This window comes from Miniopterus natalensis, chromosome 4 (genome assembly GCF_054644295.1).
Source record: "Miniopterus natalensis isolate mMinNat1 chromosome 4, mMinNat1.hap1, whole genome shotgun sequence".
NCBI classification, from domain to species: domain Eukaryota; kingdom Metazoa; phylum Chordata; class Mammalia; order Chiroptera; family Miniopteridae; genus Miniopterus; species Miniopterus natalensis.
In genome coordinates, this window is record NC_142084.1 from 85,064,000 (window position 1) to 85,084,345 (window position 20,346).

General features: G+C 38.8%; 1 protein-coding gene across 4 annotated transcripts in view; it reads right to left on the minus strand.

The window, feature by feature from the left end:
- Nucleotides 1–14,639: 14,639 nt before the first annotated feature.
- The window catches only part of CLINT1 (clathrin interactor 1), a 52,294-nt gene continuing 46,587 nt past the window's right edge, over nucleotides 14,640–20,346 (minus strand). For 3 of the 4 annotated variants that reach the window (XM_087816950.1, XM_087816948.1, XM_087816951.1), the window contains 3 exons: nucleotides 20,043–20,335; nucleotides 17,698–17,902; nucleotides 14,640–16,368 (listed from right to left, as the gene is read on the minus strand). In XM_087816950.1, coding sequence (XP_087673076.1) covers nucleotides 16,022–16,368; nucleotides 17,698–17,902; nucleotides 20,043–20,335 — 845 coding nt within the window. In that variant the 3' untranslated portion in view covers nucleotides 14,640–16,021. The remainder of the gene's footprint in view (nucleotides 16,369–17,697; nucleotides 17,903–20,042; nucleotides 20,336–20,346) is intronic. The other variant, XM_087816949.1, reaches the window with a different exon arrangement.

The following is a 20,346-nucleotide window of genomic DNA, read 5'->3' on the forward strand; positions in this document are numbered from 1 at the left end:
GCACACCACCAGGCCAAAGTGGAGCCAGTTCGAAGTTCAACAGGGCGGGGAGAGGGGTAGGGGGCTTCTTGGCAGGCCCAGTGCCAAATCTGTCTTTACACATATTGTATTCTTTCCTCTGTTTGTGATTGACATGCCCTTTCAGTGGTGTCCAAGCCGGCTGTGCTTAGCAACTACTCTATGCATGAGTGGTCTACGGATTAAAGCATTACCATTATTTTGAAATACTTTAAGAAAGTTCCCAAAGATTTGAAATCCATTCACACAACCTCAAAAAATGTCACTAGTGCAATTGTCAATGAAAGAAAAGGAAGAACTGTTAGATTCTTTAACTATGACCCAAATGTAAAACTCAGAATGGTTTTAAAAATGTGATTTTTAAAAAAATGTGACTTATTTGTGTGAACAAAGTTTAAAGTTAGTGATGACTATCAAGAATTTGAAGAGACCATCATTAAAAAGTCATGATTGGATTTAAAAATCTTCATTGGGAATTACTATTTCAAGCATAAAATCTGATATTAAAAAGCTATATTCATAAAAAGCAAATGCAAATTTCTCGTTAAAAATTAAAGAGATTATTTTTTAGAATTTTTATGCAAATTTAGTATTTAATATCTTCCCTAAATTTTGAATTTTGTTTCTCATAATTATATAATAAAAAGAAAGAGTAATGAAGGCTTTTTCTAAGCCCCCATAGATGCCCCAAGTCCCCTCCAGTTGACTCCAGTGTGGACCTTAGACTATTACCATTTTTTATGTGCTACAAAGTGAAAATGTTGGAAGCAGCAGTCCAGCCAGCAGCTTTCTGAAGGAGTCTGAAAGAACTACTGCTTTCACCCACTGGTGGTGGCAGACTGTTGAGTTTGGCTTAGGAAATCAAGGCATGACTGAAACAGGATTCAGTCATGGTGGCAATTAATAGTACTGCATAGGGCTGTTCAAATGATTGCATGAGATACTGCATGTAAAATGCACAGAACAATGCCTGAAGTATAGGAAATACTCAATAAATGGCAGTTATTTACTCTTACCTGACACCTTGGATAGCCAATGAGTTAACAAATTCTGTTGATGCTGTGTCTACAGTGCCTCAGCTCTGTTCTTGGCCTTACTTTCCATTCCTCCTATCCCACCCCACCACAATTTAGCATTTTATCACTGCTCATCTGACAGTTATATTAGCCTCTTAATTTGTCTTTCAGGCTCCAGTGTCTTTATTTTAAACCCCTCCGGTTCAATGAAGACACTTTAGGTGGCAAGTAACAGAATATCCAATTTAAATTTATTTTTTTTAATTAAGTTTTATTTTTTTTATCATCATTTATCTCCTCTATGCCCACTTCTACCTCCACCCATCCCCCTCCACCCCCGCAATCACCACACTGTTGTCCATGTCTGGGAGTTTTCTCTTTTTTTTTCTTTTCTGCTCAATCCATCCCCCTTCCCCCCTCCCCCAGCTGCCTGCCTGCTCAACCTTCTTTCATACATTAAGACATTCAAAGTTCAGGGAGTGTGTGCGCACACACATGTGTGCTGTTTTGTTTGTTTTTGCCTTCCCCCTCATGGTCTCAATGTGGCTGCTATAGCTCCAAGTATCACCTCCACTCATGATGACATCTAAAAGCATGGAGGAAAGGGATGTTTTTCTTGTGTATCTCCTTTTATTAGAGTGGAAAATACTTCCAGAAAGCCTCTTAGCGTCCCTCAGAACACATTTACCTTTAAGCAGTCATAAGCAAAGAGTAACGGGATCACGATAATTGGTTTAGGTGACTCATCATTTATCCTTGGGTCTGGGCCGACATCCCCTGAGCATAGTACTGGTCCCATACCCAAACAGAATTGGGATTCTGCTAGCCAGGAAAGAGTGATGGCTGTTGGGGTAAACAACCAAAAATTCAGCCAGTCCTATCTATACACCGTTTACAGATTCACCAAGCATTTCTCCCTTGAACAAGAATTCAGTCTGTTGGGTCCCCTCACCTGGAGTTAAGTGTTTGGCCCCTAATCTGGCATATCCTCTTGGGGCATCCTATACTTCTGCTTCATAGCTCCTTATCACACTTTGTAATTCTACATGAATTTAGTGCATGACTAGTATCTCTACTCAACTAACTCTAGAATGTAAACGTCATTATTATTGTATCTGTTTTGTTCATTATTACACTCAACACCTGACACAGTCGGTATTCATAAATATTTGTTGAGTGACTGAATGTCTATACCTGTCAAAGGAAGCAAGCAGAATTTCAACAGTTAGATATTTAATCTAGCAAAAGCAGTTTTCTATGTAGGTAACAAAAAGGTTGAAAGAATTTGGTGCCTCAACATCACCAACATTTTGTTAAAGAACTAATTGCCAATCCCTGTGTGCACATGGGACCATTAGTAATTCTGTAGCTATGCAAATTAAAACAGTGATGTATGATTTATAGCTTTAATAACATTCTGAAGGCTCTTAAATTTTAATCACTTGCAACATCCTTTTTAATATTCAATTACTTTATTAACTAATTAGGTCACTTGCTGAAAAAGCACATAAGGTTGGTGCTATTTTAATATCAGCTGAGCCTCACAAAATACCTTTGAAATGGTGCAAATGGTTTATTTATTTTAAACAGATCATTAAGATGCTATAATTAATAAACCAATTACGAAAAAAGGCCCGATAGTGATAGATGCACAAATACAATACCAGTGTCCGATATATTAGTCATTTTTACACACATACATCAAGGGGCAAAACTTAAATGAAAACCCACTGTAAAAAGTGCTTTCCTAAATAATTAATTTGTGTGATGACTGATAACCCTATCACGGCAAACCTAACTTGAGGCTCGTTCATTATGCAAACCTGTAATATGTACTTTCGTTTCATCTAATGACACTCACGATGGAAAATCCATGGCACGCTAAACTCGGTGTGCCTTGATTACTTACAAGAGCCTTAATTTGCAGACCGAGTTGGGCACTTCACGACTTATCAGTGCGTTGGAGTGAGCCAAGCCTCCCAGAGGAGGATCAGGAGACACATGTGGGTCAGCAGCAGCCTTGCTTTATTGATTTCCCAGCACCGAGTTAAGGTCTTTAAAGCAAACAAAGTGAACAAAGAAAGCTAAGGCCAAGCCTGTGGGGATTTTTCACCCAATATCCTCAAAGGAAACTGGATCATAGCATTAAGCCCACATTGCTAATACACAGAGATGTTGGAACTAGGGCTGAGCGTGGGTAGGGTGCAGTTCTTAGGCTTGGAGTAGAATTTTATTTCTAGGATCAGGGTGAGGGGAGAGGAACCAAATCATTTTGCTGGGCTGGGAAATAATGCTATCAAATCCTGGAGGCCAAGTAATTTTTCTGGGCAAAAATAATATAATGAAAATAATAGCCACCATTTATCGAGTGTTTAGTACCGCTAGACAGTGTTGACCGCCTGAGTTATCTTCTTGGATAGTTCATGGTACTCATTTAGTTGACATTTATTTACTGAGTACCTCTGAGACCGGGCACTGTTCTAGGCACTGGAGATACTGAGGGTGAACTAGATAGACAAGTGTCTTGCTCTCATGGTGTTTGCATTCTGTTGGGGAAGAGGGACAAAAATCATACGTTGCATGGAAGCAAAATATAAGCAACAGCTTTAGGCAACGCCGAGTGCCAGGAAAAAATTCAAACAGGAGAAGGGAAGACTGATGGACGGTGACTGGGGCAGCTCTTTGCGATTGCATTGTGATCAGAGAAGGCCTCTCAGAGGAGAGGAGCGATGCTTGCAAATGGGCAGGAGGGTCTTGAACAACGTAGAGTCTGTTCTTACCTCAGCGTCACCAGTTGTTTTCTGCTTTGTGTCCTTTTAAAGTTAGCGGAGCTGAACGGGAAGGTGACTAGGGAGAGAGCCGGGGAGGCGGGCTGGGGGTGAGAGTGGTGGGTAGGGGAGAGGCTGAGGGAAAATGGTAGGTGGCATCATTATTATTCTTTTGCAAGGGTGGTCACTTTTTTTGCAGTCAGACTCCAGCACGGACTTGCATGCATCTGGTGGTTCATGTGCTTGCTGGTGGGTTCAAAACTGCAGAGAGCAGTTTCTCACCCCTCCTTCCTCCTGCCACTGCCACTTTCTGCAAGTGGTTACAGCTATGTTTTATATATTTCCAGTCTGTTTCAGCACCTTCATGATGTGCTGATGAAACTTTAAAATATTTATGAATTTCCACATTGTCCCACGGATGCTGAGTTCTTTGGGAAGAGCAAGTAGCCCCAACAAGAAATCTAATGTGGGTGCTACTCAAATACATAGGGAAAATAATCATTTTGCCTAATGGAAATAATCAGAAAGAGCCCCCATCATCTCTGTCAATTGTGAAACAAACTGCAGTCCAGCAAATTGTGCCCCTCCCCTCCCTGGCCCCTTATCTGGTGGACTATTGGGGCATTTTTTTTACATTTGTGGGCCCCAATGTATATCCACTCCCACCCCATGCTGAGTTATCTCTGAGAGGTGTGTCAAGAACATTCTTTTCAAGTGAGACAAGTAAAGGTTAAATATAAGCAGACCCCTACATTAATGGATAACTACTTTGGTGGGTGAAGTTCCATCAGAGCCAAGTGAACATTTCCCTCTTCAGCGGCCCAAAGTGGACCTCAATTAGGAATGTAAATGAAAGGAGTGTACTAGTGGTACTCAAGTATTAAGGAAGAGAAGAGCTGTGAGCTTTGCAGTGAACCTGGACAAGAAAAAGCTAGTTCTGTGCGTCTCTCAGGTCCTCGAAGCAGGCTAGAAGGTTTTTTCAGAGTCTTCACCAAAGCCTTTATTTCTCATTCCCATGGATTTCTCTATCTAAATATATTTCTCTAACAAAATAAATTATTCTTATTCAGTTTTTTTCCTTTGAATCACTAGCATTGGAACAGCACTATAACCTGTAAATTGTCATTGCATTTGTCTGTTTCTGCCACATTGAGTATTACATGGATCTTTTCTAAGAAAATGAATTATTGTAAACCATTTTCCTAGAAAAATTAATAATGCTAACAAATTTGGGAGCATAGTCCATTTGTGGCCTGAGTCTTCTTTCCTTTTTAAAATTTGTAACTGGAGCAAGATGGTTGTTTTTTGTTTGTTTGTTTATTTGTTTGTTTGTTTTAATATGTCTTTATTGATTTCAGAGAGAGGAAGGGAGAGGGAGAGAGAGATAGAAACATCAATGATGAGAGAGTCATTGATCGGCTGCCTCCTGCACACCCCCTACTGGGGATCGAGCCCGCAACCCGGGCATGTGCCCTGACAGGGAATCAAACCACAATCTCCTGGATCCTAGGTTGATGCTCAATCACTAAAGCATGCCAGCTGGGCAGGATGGTTGGGTTTTGAGGTCTGCAAAGGACTGTAAAGCCCTAGCCGGTTTGGCTCAGTGGTTAGAGCATTGGCCTGCTGACCGAAGGGCCCCGGGTTCAATTCTGGCCAAGGGCACATTGTACCTCAGTTGCACACTCAATCCCTGGCCCAGGTCAGGGCAAATGCGGGAGGCAGCCAACTGATGTGTCTCTCTCACATCAATGTTTCTGTCTCTCTCCCTCTTTCCCTTCTACTCTCTCTGAAAAAGCAATGGAAAAAATATCCTCAGGTGAGAATATAAAAAAAAACACAAAACACAACTGTAAAAAACAGCCTATGAACCTTTACATCTTTTGCTCAGGAGTGGATTCTTTAGGGTCTTCTGCCCTCTCTAGAGAGGGTGAGAGAGAGCAAGTGCGCCCAGAGAAAATGGTCCACGGACACACCCGTAGTGGTTAGCATATGTCCTAGGACTTAATCACTCCTTTCTCACACCTGGTAGTAGCCAAACATTTTTCATTGCACATCCTATCCATAAAATGGTACTTAGTGTCCCATCACAAATGTGTATATTTATAAAAATATCTATTCTACTGTCATTCTGTATATTAATCATTGGTAAAATTCATTTCTCTGTATCTTAGATCAAATAAATACAAGTGGCTGCTCCATCTTCTTCATACCGTGGCGGGCCCTCTGGCGTTCTTCCAGGGCCTGTGTGACTGACCGATGAAGATCACTGCTCTGAAGAGTCGAGGTAACCTGAGGTAAACACCGTTTCTTGCAGAAACCTGCTCTGTGTTGACGATGAACAGATTTACTGCTAGGGGCAACTTAAGAGCATTTTGGGCATTTCTTATATAAGATTCTGGATGGAAAATGCATTCAACAGAACATTCTGGTCTTTGCCCTTCCCTGGAGCTTCTCGGGATCACTGGTCCAGGCTTTCTCAGAGACGGGCAGTCATCTGAAATGTCAGCACTTCCCCCAGTGCTGCCTTTCTCTTGTTACCATCGCAGTTTCTGCCCTGTCAGAGTACCATGGTGTTGTTCTTTTAGAAGTACTTTTCTTTAAATTTTCTCATTTTCACTTAAATTAATATATTTTAAAAGATCCTTTATATAGCTACCATAAATGGAAAGCCACCCTTATTGTAAATAGAAATTTTAAAAATTAAGTGTGTAATTATTAAATTAAAAATAACACGCACAGTGAGATATCACCTTGTACCTGTTAGGATGACTGTCATCAAAAAGACAAGAGATAACCAAGTGCCGGTGAGGATGGTATTGGTGGAGAAAAGGAAATCCTTGTGCACTGTTGGTGGGGATGTAAACTGGTGCAGACATCTTTTCAAAAGTTTTGAAATGTTTTTTTACCATTCAACAATGAATTTAAAAATCCGTTTAAATATGAAATATGGAATTATGAGGCTACAACTAACAGGAATTTAAATAATGACTTAACATTATTGAAGAATTTTATGAACCTCAGCACTGATGGCAGAATTCTGAGGATGTACCCCCTATGGGAAGCCCAGGGAAAAATCCCCAGTGTGGGGCCTGTGACCCACTTGTATTTGCCATATAACAATAAAAATATAACATACAACCTCGACAGAGGAAAACACCCTCATCTCAGATTGCACTCCCAACTCAAACCAACTGGACCTATCATCTTCCCCAAATAGTTTTAGAAAGTGGTGAGATAAAGGGAAAAAATAGAATTGAATAACAAAAGGAAGTTGTTATGAGGGGTGAGTATAATTATTTACATCACTTGAGTTAGAGCCATTTATTTGCTAGCGTCTAAGATATGCAGGTATATATACAAGATGCATCACAATTTAAGAATTTTTTTTTTCTTAAAACAGAAAATTTATTTTTTCATCATACTTGTACTTCAAATGATACAAATATGATTGTTTCTGCCTGATAGTGCCTGCCTGAGTATGGCATTGGAATTCCTTCAAATGTTTCCCCCACACAGTCAAGGTTAGAGTATATTATTGCATATTCAAATATATGGTTTCCTACTGGATTGTGGTATACAGTATTGTCATATTTATATGAACGGTACAACTTGTCCTTCCCTACAAAACCACTTCCTCTGTCACTGAGCCAACCCATCTTTGGAAGCTTTGCTTTTCCATCTGTATTGTTAGATGAAGTAGTAGTTGTGGTAATTTTTATATAGTTTTTGGGGAAAATGGATCTTACATCCCTACAAATAAGGCATAAATATCTGTGTAGAAATTCAAGGTGATGTTTTATTTAATGAAGGAGTCACACAACTGAGATTACAGGGTTTTACATATGTATTTGATGCTAAGAGTTCTTTCAAAAACAACCATAATTCTCAGGTTGGAGTCTGATCGAGGTCCCTGTGTCCAACTTACTTGAGAGTCTCATTCGGACCAGTTATCAGCGCCCGAATCGCTGCCCGCATGGGGAATGAGGGGCTCCCTCAAAAGGACCCGACAATTCCCAAGTTATCTGCAGACACAGAAATTTCATTCTAAATATTTTCCCATTCCCTGGAAGTCCATCTGGTGCCAACTTGATCCTGATATCTTCTGCCTTTCCATCTGGAGATAACTCCTTTGTTTCAAAGAGTCTTGGCAAACATACGGTTTAGTGGAACAAAGTGGAAGACATTTTGAAACACAGACATTGTCAGCCTCAAACCAGGCGATCAGGAGAAAGCAGCTCAGAAACGTGGCGGCACATTTGGAAGGAGTGTTAGCAGAAGTGTAGAGCTACAAAGACACAAGTAGGTAACAGCTGACTGTTAACCTACCAAACTCGATTCAATGTGACAGTGATACTTCACAGCACATTGCATCCGATCTCATTTGAAGCTGACAGAGATTGTTTCTGCTTTACATCTATTGGTTTATTAATGGTCTACAGCCTCTTAAGCAGATGCATATTCATTAGGTAGCCAGCTGTTAGGAGGTTCCCAGATGTCGAATGTAACTCTGTCTTGGAACATTTTTTTTTCCTTATCATGAAACAAAGTAATTGAGGCCTTATTAAAGAACCAGTTAATTACTAAAGCGGTACCTTATGGCGCCCTTTTTATCATTTAAATCTCAGAACTCTTGGGACACCTAAAAATTTTGGTAAAGAGACAGTATTTAAGAGCCAACCTTTATTATATATTTATAGAGAGAGACAGGGAGTGTACGTATGGAAACATACATACACACACGTCCATATTGGAGGAATTAAAAGTATGTGAAACATTCTTAACTGGAAAATTTTCAGCGACAGTATCCTTTCCCTGGTTCATTATAGGAATTTGGTCCGAAGGATAACACTGATAAACCTAGTAAATTAAAAGTAAAAATACTTTAGTATTTCTTTTATCTAATCTTGTGACTTTCCCATAAAAGATGGCTTGAAAAATGGTTCTTCATGTAACTTATGCTTCAAACTTCATCTTATATCTTTCACTAAAGTTAGCATTTTTCCTTATCAAAAATAAGACAGTTTGACTACTAGCAGTCATATTAGGGTTTTCAAATTGCCAGGTATTTCTAAATACCCTTTTAAACCCCTTTCTAAAGACATCAATTAAAATAGTATTCCCTTGAGAATAACTTAAATCTAGAAATTTCACTTCTACTTTTGTTTGGTGGGCATCTCAAATCTATTCCTCAAATGCAAGAATCTCAGGATCAAATAAAAATTTGCCAAGAGCACACAATCTTTAGTGAGCATTACATTGCACTTTTTGATGGATTCCTTAAGCAAGCAGTCCAAGGCCGTCGCCTTTACTGTGGCTGACTCTTAACGTCTCTGATCCCTAGGGGAGCCTGTGAGTTATACTATTCCAAATCAGGTGAAATTTTTTGCTTTCGAGATTTGGTTAACATCTTATTCTAAATCATATCACCATTTCTGCAAAACAAACAAAAGAGATCCGTTTTTATTTGTTCCGTGGCTCACCTCCTGTTGGTGACCTTTAGAAAATGCAAATAGAGTTTATAAACATTCAGTGCTTACTTAAAAAACATATTTAGCAACCATTTACTAGCTGTCTACTACGTGTGGAGTGCTACATGGCATCTGGGACAACATGGTCAGAGATCAGGGATAAGCAAGAAAAAGCTGAGTTTATCTGAATGGCATGTAAATGAAAAGATCTGAAATGTTAATAGAGGAGTATTGAGGGATAGTGGAATGAAACAGGATTTGGATTCCAAAGACCTGTCCTAGGAGCCCTGGCTTCACTACTTTGACCTTTAGGAGTCTGTTTTCTCGTCTGCAACAAGGGGATACTAACTGTTCTACCTCCTTCGCTTAGGGCCATGATGATGATCTGGGAGGAAATGAGTGTGAATCCATTCTGTAAACTACACGATGTAAATACATGTTATCACTGTTTGAAATACTCGATTTGTATTTATAAATGGCCCCTTAGATATAAAAATTCATCTTTTTTATATATAACTGAACTATTAATGCATTTCAGTATTGACAAATACTACTGTCATACAATTTTCCATTCAAGTTTTTTTTTTTTTTTAATATATTTTTATTGATTTCAGAGAGAGGAAAGGAGAGGAAGAGAGAGAGAGAAACATCAGCGATGAGAGAGTCATTGTTCGGCTGCCTCCTGCACGCCCCCAACTGGGCATCGAGCCCGCAACCTGGGCGTGTGCCCTGACCGGGAATCGAACCCTGATCCCCTGGATCCTAGGCCGATGCTCAACCGCTGAGCCACGCCCGGCCGGGCTCCATTCAAGTTTTCTAAAGTCTAAGTTAGCTTTTTCGCAGGGAGTGCTCTGACAGCCATGGCAATGAAAGCAAATGGAGCCTTCAGAATATACCATCTCTGGTGGTCACAGTCCCCCTCTGAGGAACTTTTGAGGAGAGCAAAGTACTTATTTCAGCACCCTAGACACCAATTATATTATCATCATCTTGCCTGTCTTCTCAGGCCTACCCTTTTTCATCGAGCTCCAGCCACGCCCACTACACTTTCTTTCTCCATTTGGGTTTGCACGTGTAGTTCACGTGGCTGGCTCCCCTTCCTCATTCTTCACGTCTCTGCGTGAAGCGCTCTTCTCGGTGTTGCCCTGTCTAGATTAGTCTCTGCTGTTCCTGTGTGACAGCAACTCGATTATCGCCTCAGAACACGTACAGATGCGCACACTTCCACGTGGTGGTCTTACGGGCTTCTGTCGCGGTCGCCGTGGTTCATTCCTCGAGGTGGTATGGGCAGTGGGACCGCAGTCGGTATGAGTAGACATGTGGAAGAAACCTGGGTAGTGGTCCTCTGGTGTAGCGGCCCGTTACCGTATGGCAGTCTCATTTCATAGCTGGGAGAGCTTGCAGTTTTTACATTTTTATCATGACTGTTTTAGTATTGTTTTCCTGGATATTTTATGATTGACAATTGAAAATATGAAAAATACCTAGAAATACTGGAAGCCATTCTACAGCCCAATATTTTAGCTGCATTTTAGAAAATTCAGTTTAATAAAACAGGTATATAAATTACCAGACACAAAAGAGCACATCTTCAACATCTCATTAATAAAAGTTGATTCTGCGCCCACGATTCTGTTGATTCTGTGCACTAGTTTCCAAAACAAAGCTCTGCTGGGATGAGAGGGAATTCTGCCTAGGATTTCCTTCCTCTTTTCCCTTGTAAAAACTCTGCCAAACATTCTTACTGAAGGCTGACATTGGGGTGAGTTACTGGAAATCAACAGTCTCCAGTTTGGGGACCCTGCACAGCAATCTTTGCAAAGCCACCTTTGGCTGTTTCATTTCTGACACGCCTGTTCTGTTTCTGTCAGAGGGAGGTCGCCGTTCCATAGGCTGAGAATGAAGGGAGCATGTGAAGTGCCCAGCAGAGCTGGCTCCTGCCATTTCATGAAATGGGTGGAAACCTGGCTGGGTTCCTCCAGTCTTGAGGATCAAATCTATCTAGGATTCACAGGGAACATTATGAATGTGGGAGTACTCTTCCTATAGCCATATCCTCTGTGAAACCTGCCCGGGAACACAGAATGCAAGGCTGCCTGCGAGGCCTTCAGGTTCAACCCATTTTACTCTCTCTTCTTGAGGGGCAGAAAAAGAGGCTCACCACGCCCTCAACACCCACCCTCTCAGCCTGTTTTTCTAAAAAATCCCAAGTGGGTAAGAAATATACTTACTCGTTTTTAAATGTGCTCTGTTTCGGAAGAAATAATCTCAAAAACTGAGCAAAAGCTATGGTGTCACCAATTTTTAATATTCAGTTATCCAGAGAGCAATTTCAAGTGACAGGCCTTTAGCTTGTGACTGAAGTGAAAGGGAAAACTAAATTCTTTGTACATCAAGTAGATCACCTTATAAACGGACTAAATCAAGTAAATGGATACATAGTTACTAGGAAATAATCTCATCTGTTAATTCGAGATAGCCACAGTTCCCCAGGTGGGGCTTGAGGACGACTGGGGAGCCTGAGACCCATCCAGGGGACCTGCCAGGTCCCAACCATGTGTCCAAGGCTGGACTTTTCCCATATACTTCCACGAAACAACACAGCACAGCAGACTGAATGCAGAAACAGATTGAGAATCCAACTACATTAAGCCAGGTAATGAAGAGACTTTCAAAAATGTAAAAACAATGTCACTCTTCACAAATTTTTATTCTGGTAAATATTAACGTTTTATGAAATTGTAATTTGACAGGAAAGGGTTTGTTACTGTAAAATCAGTATTTTTAAAGTTTCTCAATTTTTATTTTGAATATCAATATATATGACCCATGTAAGCAAAAGCTCTTTGGGGTCCTTAATAATTTTTAAGGGTGTAAACAGGGTTCAGAGACCTAACTGCTCCATATACTGACTCTGGGCCCTCTTATCTCATTATAAAATGAAGAGTGTGCTCAGAGCCTTTAAAGAACACAGCTGCAAGATGTACTGTACAGTTAAGAAAAGTCAAACGGGGAAAAGGTAGGGTTTCATGGCCCAGGACTCACTTAAAGTAATGACAATTAAAGAGTCACAAATGAAATCCCTGTTTGCCCATCAGGACTTTCAAATCCCTGGGAAGCTAAGTGTCTGAATTGGCTTCATGCTGACCGCCGCCCCCCCTCCAAACCTCCCATAAGCAGCACAGGGTAAATAAAGGGTGCCAGACACTGCATTAGCAAGACTGCCAGTATTAAAGAGGAAGACACAAAATTAAGGTCATAACAAGTTAAAAGTAAACCAGAAATCCTTTCATGGATAGACTTTCCTCTTTCAGTCTTTTTATTTGATTGCTTATCTGATTATTAGAAGGACAGAAAGATCTTAGTTAATGAAACTGCAAGAAGTCAATAGAAAAACTGAGCTCTCTACTGCTTCTAAAAGCTGAGATCATTCTGAGGGTTGTGTGGCAAATCTCACACCAGGAGCTCACTTTTGTAGTTCTCTCCCTCACATCTGCACTAATGTGGTAAGTAGAAGTGACTCAATACATCCACAAAACAGCTCATTTACAATTTCCTTTTCTAAAGGAAATTGTTAAAAAAGAAAGTGGAATTAAATTCAGGCATATAGGAAAATCCTCATTAGAAATCAATTTAGTAGAATAATCTCTCAGGCTTTCTTCACTACATACTTTTAGGAATAAAACAGGAATATGAATTTTGGGGTTTGCTATATAGATTAAATGACACACACATTAAGTTTTTAGTACAGTGACTGCCACATAGAAAGTTTTTGATATGTAAGTGCGTTTACATAAAAAAATGGGAGGCAGAGAAACATTTAAAGCACATATATGTCAGTACTGGTAGATTTCACTCATCATTTTATTTAATTATCCAACACTTCCAGATTTTAAGTTCATAGGGGGAAAAAAAAATGTATTAGGGCCCAAAGAAGCCAGGTTAATTGATCAGGTGTCACCCAGACAGTGAGTGGTTGAAATGGGATTAGATCTGTTTGCTTCCAAGTCCAAGCTCATGCGATGCTGTCTCCCAGGAGAGCTGAAACACAAAGCCAGTTTATTTCAGAAGCCTATTTACCATAAGGTGTGCTCGTAAGGACAGTCAGCTTTATTTTGCTAATGTGTTTCATAAATATTTAAGAAGAAAAGAAGTATTAACCCTTCCCTCCAAATATAAGTAATTATAGGTCTCAACTTATTAGTGACTACCCCAAAAGCAATAGCATTATGGGTATCATTCAGGCAGTTTATGTTGAATAATAAAGGAAACATTCGAAATACCTTACAGGAACACTGTATTCATTTATGGTTCCTGAAGATCGTATCAGAGAAGTGAAAATGGATCTGGAGTGGCAGTGGGGATTCACTCCTCATATGTAAATTGCTAGAACAGTAACCATTTCACCCTCCACCCCCCTCCACAAATATTAGGCATATGGAAAACAGATACAGCAGAGAAGCTGCTGAAAAGGAAAAGGCGTAGGATGGGCAAAAGGGAGTCCAATAGGAGATTATTAAAGAAGAGTATTTTCTTGCCAACTTCAAGTAATTTGGGGATATTAGAACTTTTCTTTGAAGTATCACTTAGTAACCTCTTCAGAGATAAATCATTAAATTGGATGAACCTCCAATGAGGCAAGTCTTATGTTTTCCTCTTTCATTGGCTCTGAAACAAAACATACTGGTAAGATATCAAACTGTATGCTGAGGTGTAATGACTGAGATGGGAGCTTCCTTCTGTCCACAGACACAACATAGGAAGAAGGCATAGTACAGAAAATGCTTTAGAAATAAATATTAATTTTATTAGGAAAAAAAATTTTTAACACAAAAGTTTAGAAACAAAATATTTATTTCCTCCAAGAACCATATAAAAGGTGATGCTATAACTCTCAATTTATAGAAAAGTCATTTAAGATGATGGGTTTTAAATATCAGTGAAGATACTCTCCATACTGCCACCAGCCTGGCTTGACTGCTCTGAAGTAACCACACTTGAAAGCTCCTATTCTTTGAAACTAATTTAAACACATTGAATTGTTGAAAGATTAAAAACCGCAGTCAGCTAATTACACTCTCTCATCTCTTATTCAGCAAATGAATCACTTTTCATTACCACTTAGCAGAAGTACATGAATTTCTGCCTAATTAGAAACGTTGCAGATGGAACATTAGCAAGAATGGAGCGGGTCAGGGTATCTTTGCTGCTTCATTTTTAATTCCTAACAGTAGAGTCTGATAAGAAAAATAGAGAAGTCATTAAATAATTTTAAATTATTTATAAAAATTACTTTGCCCAAATTATAATTATTTTTCCCCCAAACAGTCTCAAATGTCTAACAGAATGAAAGAAAAAGCAGTTCAACATTGATTTTAACGAACATTTTAATGTTATATATAACAGAACATTATGACTACAATGGAAACAAGGTTTATCAATTTCATAAAAAAATTTCAACACAAAGTGGGAGGTAATGATTTGATACCTATATTATAGTATTTATTTTTTAAAATATTCCCAACTTGAGGGTGAAACAATTTTGCATTCCAAACTCTAGAATCATGATTTCTCATGTGAGCTTAATGCAGAATTACAGCAGGAAAACAAAAACATTTTAATTAATTTCCTTTATTTGTCATTAAATCAATAAAATCTTTGACTGCTACAGGTCTCCTTTAATAATATATATTTAACTTCTCTCTATTGGAACCATATTGCTAATGCCTTATTATATACAGTTGAAACCAAAACAAAACAAACACTGTATAAAATCTAAAAGCCAACATTGTTGAGTTCCAACATTTATATTTAACTTAAGGTCCTAATGGATTTTTACCTTTCCAATTTTTTGAAGACATCAAAAAAATAAAAATAAATATTTTTCTCTTTTGACTCTTGCTGTTAAATGGTGGCTACAGGGACAAACACGGAAGGAAGCCTTGCCAAGTTAATCACTGCAAATTGTAAATAATGACTGCTAAAAACAAGCAAAAATACTGGAGATGTTTTGTTTCGTTTTTTTTCTCTTAAAGGAAACCATAGAGCAGTCCTGAAAAAAATTTTTTCCTAGTTCTGCAGAGGATAATTATAGCAGAAGATATGGGGAAAGTCCCATAGGTATCACCAATTACTTAAAGAGGTTTTGTTACAATAAAAATTTGGATAGTATAATAGCAGTGTTGCTGGAACATTAGCAAAAGTATATACATTCCAGTTACCTTTGATTTAGCCATAATCACATATGTATGCCTTTTTTGGATAAAAATATATTTTTTTATAAAAAACTGATCATCCAACTTTAATGATTTCATATATGGGCTCAAGAGTGGTAGTAAAAGGAACAGATCCAATTATGACAAGGTGATTAAGGGACAGAAAAATCAAGTTCCTCAGGAAAATAAAAGTATAAAAGTAGAGATTCAAACATATTTATTCAGCCCTATTGCAGTCCTCCCACAAATGATGTTAAAACAGGCTCTTCAATTTATAAAGGCTTTCTTTCAATGGTCTCACTACCCCATTGGTCAATCTCACTGGGAAAAATGATTTTGACTGCCTCATCTGAAGTGCCCTTGCCTGGCCATCTGAAATACTAGATATTTCACTATTATAAAACATCCTTTTTGGTTCTTTATATAGGTTTATTTTAATTAACTGATAAGAGGGGAATTGATTAGCATTTTCCATCCCAACATCACCTATCTGCACCACTAAAAATCCTTCATTCAATCTGCTCCTTTACAATCTCTTACTTGCTAAAGTTGGCGAAATTTGCAAAGGCATCTTGCTTGGGTTGCACAGTTCCAGAAGTCATGGCTAAGTTGGGCATGCCCATTCCCACTGTGCCCGTCAGGCCCATCCCAGCAGTTGACATCCCTATGTTCATGTTCATGCCCATCATGCTTGGGCTCATCATCGGATTATTTCCAAGAGGGGCCATTCCCATGGTGCCAGTCATCACATTGGGCATGCTCATAGGCATCGGTCCCCCCATCAAGGGGTTAGTTTGGGGCCGGACAGGAAGCATGTTTGATGGAGAACTGAGGTTCACAGCTCCAAAACTTTGAGTCATCAAATTCATAGGCTGTTGCATATCTACCAGAAGAAAAGAGACAAAAGAACTTTACCACACTGAATTCTTAGGTTCATAGAGCAGAAAAATAATACAATCTTCCTGACCATCATTACCTATAAGCTCCAATAAAATTCTTTTAGTGATTTTACAAGAGAAGTCAATTAACTTGCATTGTTTACTCTTGAGAAATATTCAGCAGCTGTTAGCTCTGGCTTCCCAAAGATGCGGAAACAGTAAGAGTGGGCTGGGGGAAAACATGAGGCACTATAAAATCACTCCTACAAAATCTATTGTGCAATCCAACCTAACAAATGGTCAAGAGCTATTTTTATCAAAAGTCTTAAAGTTTAAATCCTTTGACTCACTCTATTTTTAGAATATTAAGGGGGGAAAATCACAAGCACAAAGAATTATACAAATAAAATTATGGCCCGGCCAGCGTGGCTCAGCGGTTGAGCATCAACCTATGAACCAGGAGGTCGCAGTTAGTTTCCCAGTAGGGCACATGCCCGGTTGCGGGCTCAATCCCCAGTAGGGGGTGTGCAGGAGGCAGCTGATCAATGACTCTCTCATCACTGATGTTTCTCTCTCTCTCCCTCTCCCTTCCTCTCTCTGAAATCAATAAAGATTTAAAAAATAAATAAATAAAATTATGGAGTTCTTTTAATAGCAAAAAGCTGGAAACAACTGAAATAACCAATAATAGAGGAACTGTAAACTGGTAGGATGGATAGCTATAAAGATCTAAAAATAATTTTTTCTTAAGAATATTCAACACAGAAAAAAATGATAATTTAATGTTGAATGAGAACTGCAAGAAACAAAATATAGACAGAATGATCTCAAGTATTAAAAATACAGGGGTGACCAAAAGTAGGTTTACAGTTTGAGTACATGAAACATAGAGTTTACTCTTGTATCACTATAATCATAACCTGCATGTGTTTTTCCATACAAACTGTAAACTTACCTTTGCCCACTCCTGTAGTCAGAAAAGAGAAAAAATATGAATTAATGGTGATTATTCCCTGGATTATGGAGTGCAAATGATGTTTGCATCCTTGTCATATTTGCATATATTGAAAAATTTTCTACCACAAATATTTTTATTTTAGTGATAAGGCTCCCAAAACTCACAATACAGTGTTATCATGTCAAGAGTAGAATACAAAGTAATTCAATGTGACAGGAGGAATAACAAGTATTATTTGAAAAAATCTTAAGTGAGCACACAGTTGTCTTTAGTACAGTTTGTGTTATATATTTTTATTCAGAACTTGAAGCAATCCTGGCATAAGGGCAAAAGATTTTATGCACACAAAGCAATGGCAAGTCTCTCAGCAACTTACTCTGTTGTTGAATCATTGTATTGAGTGATGGCTGCTGGGGTTTGGAAGGCTGCATACCAGGTAGTAAGTTGTCTAGGCTGATGTTCACACTGGGGTCAGACCAAGTAGAGGGCAGGGTTTTGCTGACTGACTTCTGGACCATATCTGTATTCTGATTATAGAGAGGATTAGGCTTCTGCAGCACTGTGCTAACATTTTGCAAAGGCTGGAAAATAGAAAAATGCTCTAAAAATTAAGTATCCACTCTACAAAGATATCAGATGGCAGTTTGATCACAGTAACTCCAAATATATACTAAACTTTGTAATAAACTCTTGAAACTAGAAAGAACCACAAATGTTCTGTGCTAAGGTGTTCAATATCCTGAATCACTAACTTCTCAAAAGTTAGAAGTCCAAATCATGTTTGGGGTGGAAACAGAGAACATATTTACACTAACAATTATCTTCCCATTATGCAAAGTCTAGAAGCCCCCATCCCAAGGCAACTACCAACTTCAGGTTAGTATAGCTTTAAGGAAATATACAAGTAGAATATTTATTCTTACAAAATGGAATTCAGGATATGATTTCTCATGTTATAAAAAGCAAAATCAAAACAGCAAATTGTATTTCATATATATATCACGATATTTCCCTGCTCCCTATCCATGTCTATTGACTAAAGTGAGCAACACTAGTGGAGCTTGATATAAGTGGACCAATTCAAGAGAAAGAAGAAATCTGGGAGAAAGCAGCAGAGGTGCCTGTTAGTTACTAAGGATAACTGTGAAAAGAACATAAAAGAGGGACGGAATAGCAATAGGAAGAATAAATAAAGATGGAAAGAGTCACAACACAGTTGTAACTAAGGTTGCAAATGAGATTGGCTTTATGCTTAGATCATATAAAAGAAACTCGAAAATAAACTGGCTTGGGCTTGCTTCAATGGTGCACAGTTCAATTTAATAGTACTGGTGTGGCTTTCATGTCCATTTTCTTAACGTTAGATCTAATTTCTATTATAAAGAGCAGTCACCTTCTGCTTCTTTCTTCTCTTCCTTCATCCTACACCCCAAAGAGGAGAATCTACACATTAAAATGAGTCATTAGAATCATACACAAATCAAAAATAGTAACTTCCAATCAAAAATAGTAACTTCCTGCCTGGCGGGCGTGGCTCAGCGGTTGAGCGTCAACCTTTGATCCAGGAGATGACAGTGCGATTCCCCATCAGGGAACATGCCCAGGTTGTGGGCTCGATCCCCAGAAGGGGGCATGCAGGAGGCAGCCGATCAATGATGACTGTCCTGTCATTGATGTTTCTATCTCTCTCCCCCTTCCTCTCTCTGAAATCAGTAAAAATATATTTAAAATAAATATATTAAGTTCCTGGTACAACTCAGACATATAATACTCCAACCCTACAAACCCTACACTTCTTCAAATTCTAAGCTAGTATTAGGTAATTTAGATTGAATATACTATAAAAAAGTATATTCAAAAGCTCCCAATTTTAATTTCCCTTTATGAAAATAAGAGTTGAAAGAAAAGCCTATATAAACATTATACAACATAGAGCAGGTCCAGAACATGGAACAACGCTGTTCATTTTTCAGGGAACGATTTTCTTTATTAACAATGACTGCAACTAGTAAGTGAGGCTTGAAGAACATGACCAGAGATTTTACTGAGTGAATGCTGGCCATGGGTGAAGCCAATACAGGTATACCTCTTTTTATTGCACTTTGCAGATACTGCGTTTTCATCGATGCTGAGGCAAGACTCTCTGTCAGCAAAAAGATTATGACTCGTTGAATGAAGGCTTAGGCAATGGTTAGCATTTTTTAGCAATAAAGTATTTTTAGATTAAGATATATACATTTTTTTTAGAGATTGTGCTAATGCATACTTAATAGACTACAATATAGTATAAACATAACTTAAGTGTACTGGAAAACCAAAAATTCATGTGACTTGCTTTACTGTAATATTCACTTTGTTGTGGTGGTCTGGAACCAGACCTGCAATACCTGTAAGGTATGCTTGTTATCTATTCCTTCTTTTTAAAAACAATTTTTAAAAACTATTAAATACCATTTTTAAAATTAATTCAATAATTTTTCAGCAAGTGCTGCTGCTGTGCAAGGCACCATGCTTGGCTTTGCACGGACTACAAGATGAGTGGGAAGGCTTGCGCTCTAGAACTCAAATGACTATACCAAGGGAAAGTGTGTTAAGATAAATGCAATGTGCAAAAGCTATCTACTCATAGCTTGCTTATTTTTGTTTTATGCTAATCTACCACTAGATTAGAGCATCTCAAAGATTATGAATCACAATTTCCAAGAGAGGCAGACAACTCACCTGTGATCTTGACATGGGCAAACCCAGCCCTACAGTATTAGTGCTCATCATAGAGAAATTCATACTCTGGGAAGATGTCATGGTTGCCTGGGATGAGCCCATAAGATCGAACAGGTCTGAAGAATTTGAGGCAGCTGGAAATGGGCCTAAAACTGGCTGTGAGCCGCTGGCAAGTTCTACAGCTGGCTGTGAGGCACTGCCGAAGAGCTCACCACTGGAAGCAACAGGGCCTGATGGGGCTTGGTTGAAGGCACTCCAGTCACCAAACTCTCCATTCCCACTAGTTGCAGTTACTGAGAAAGAG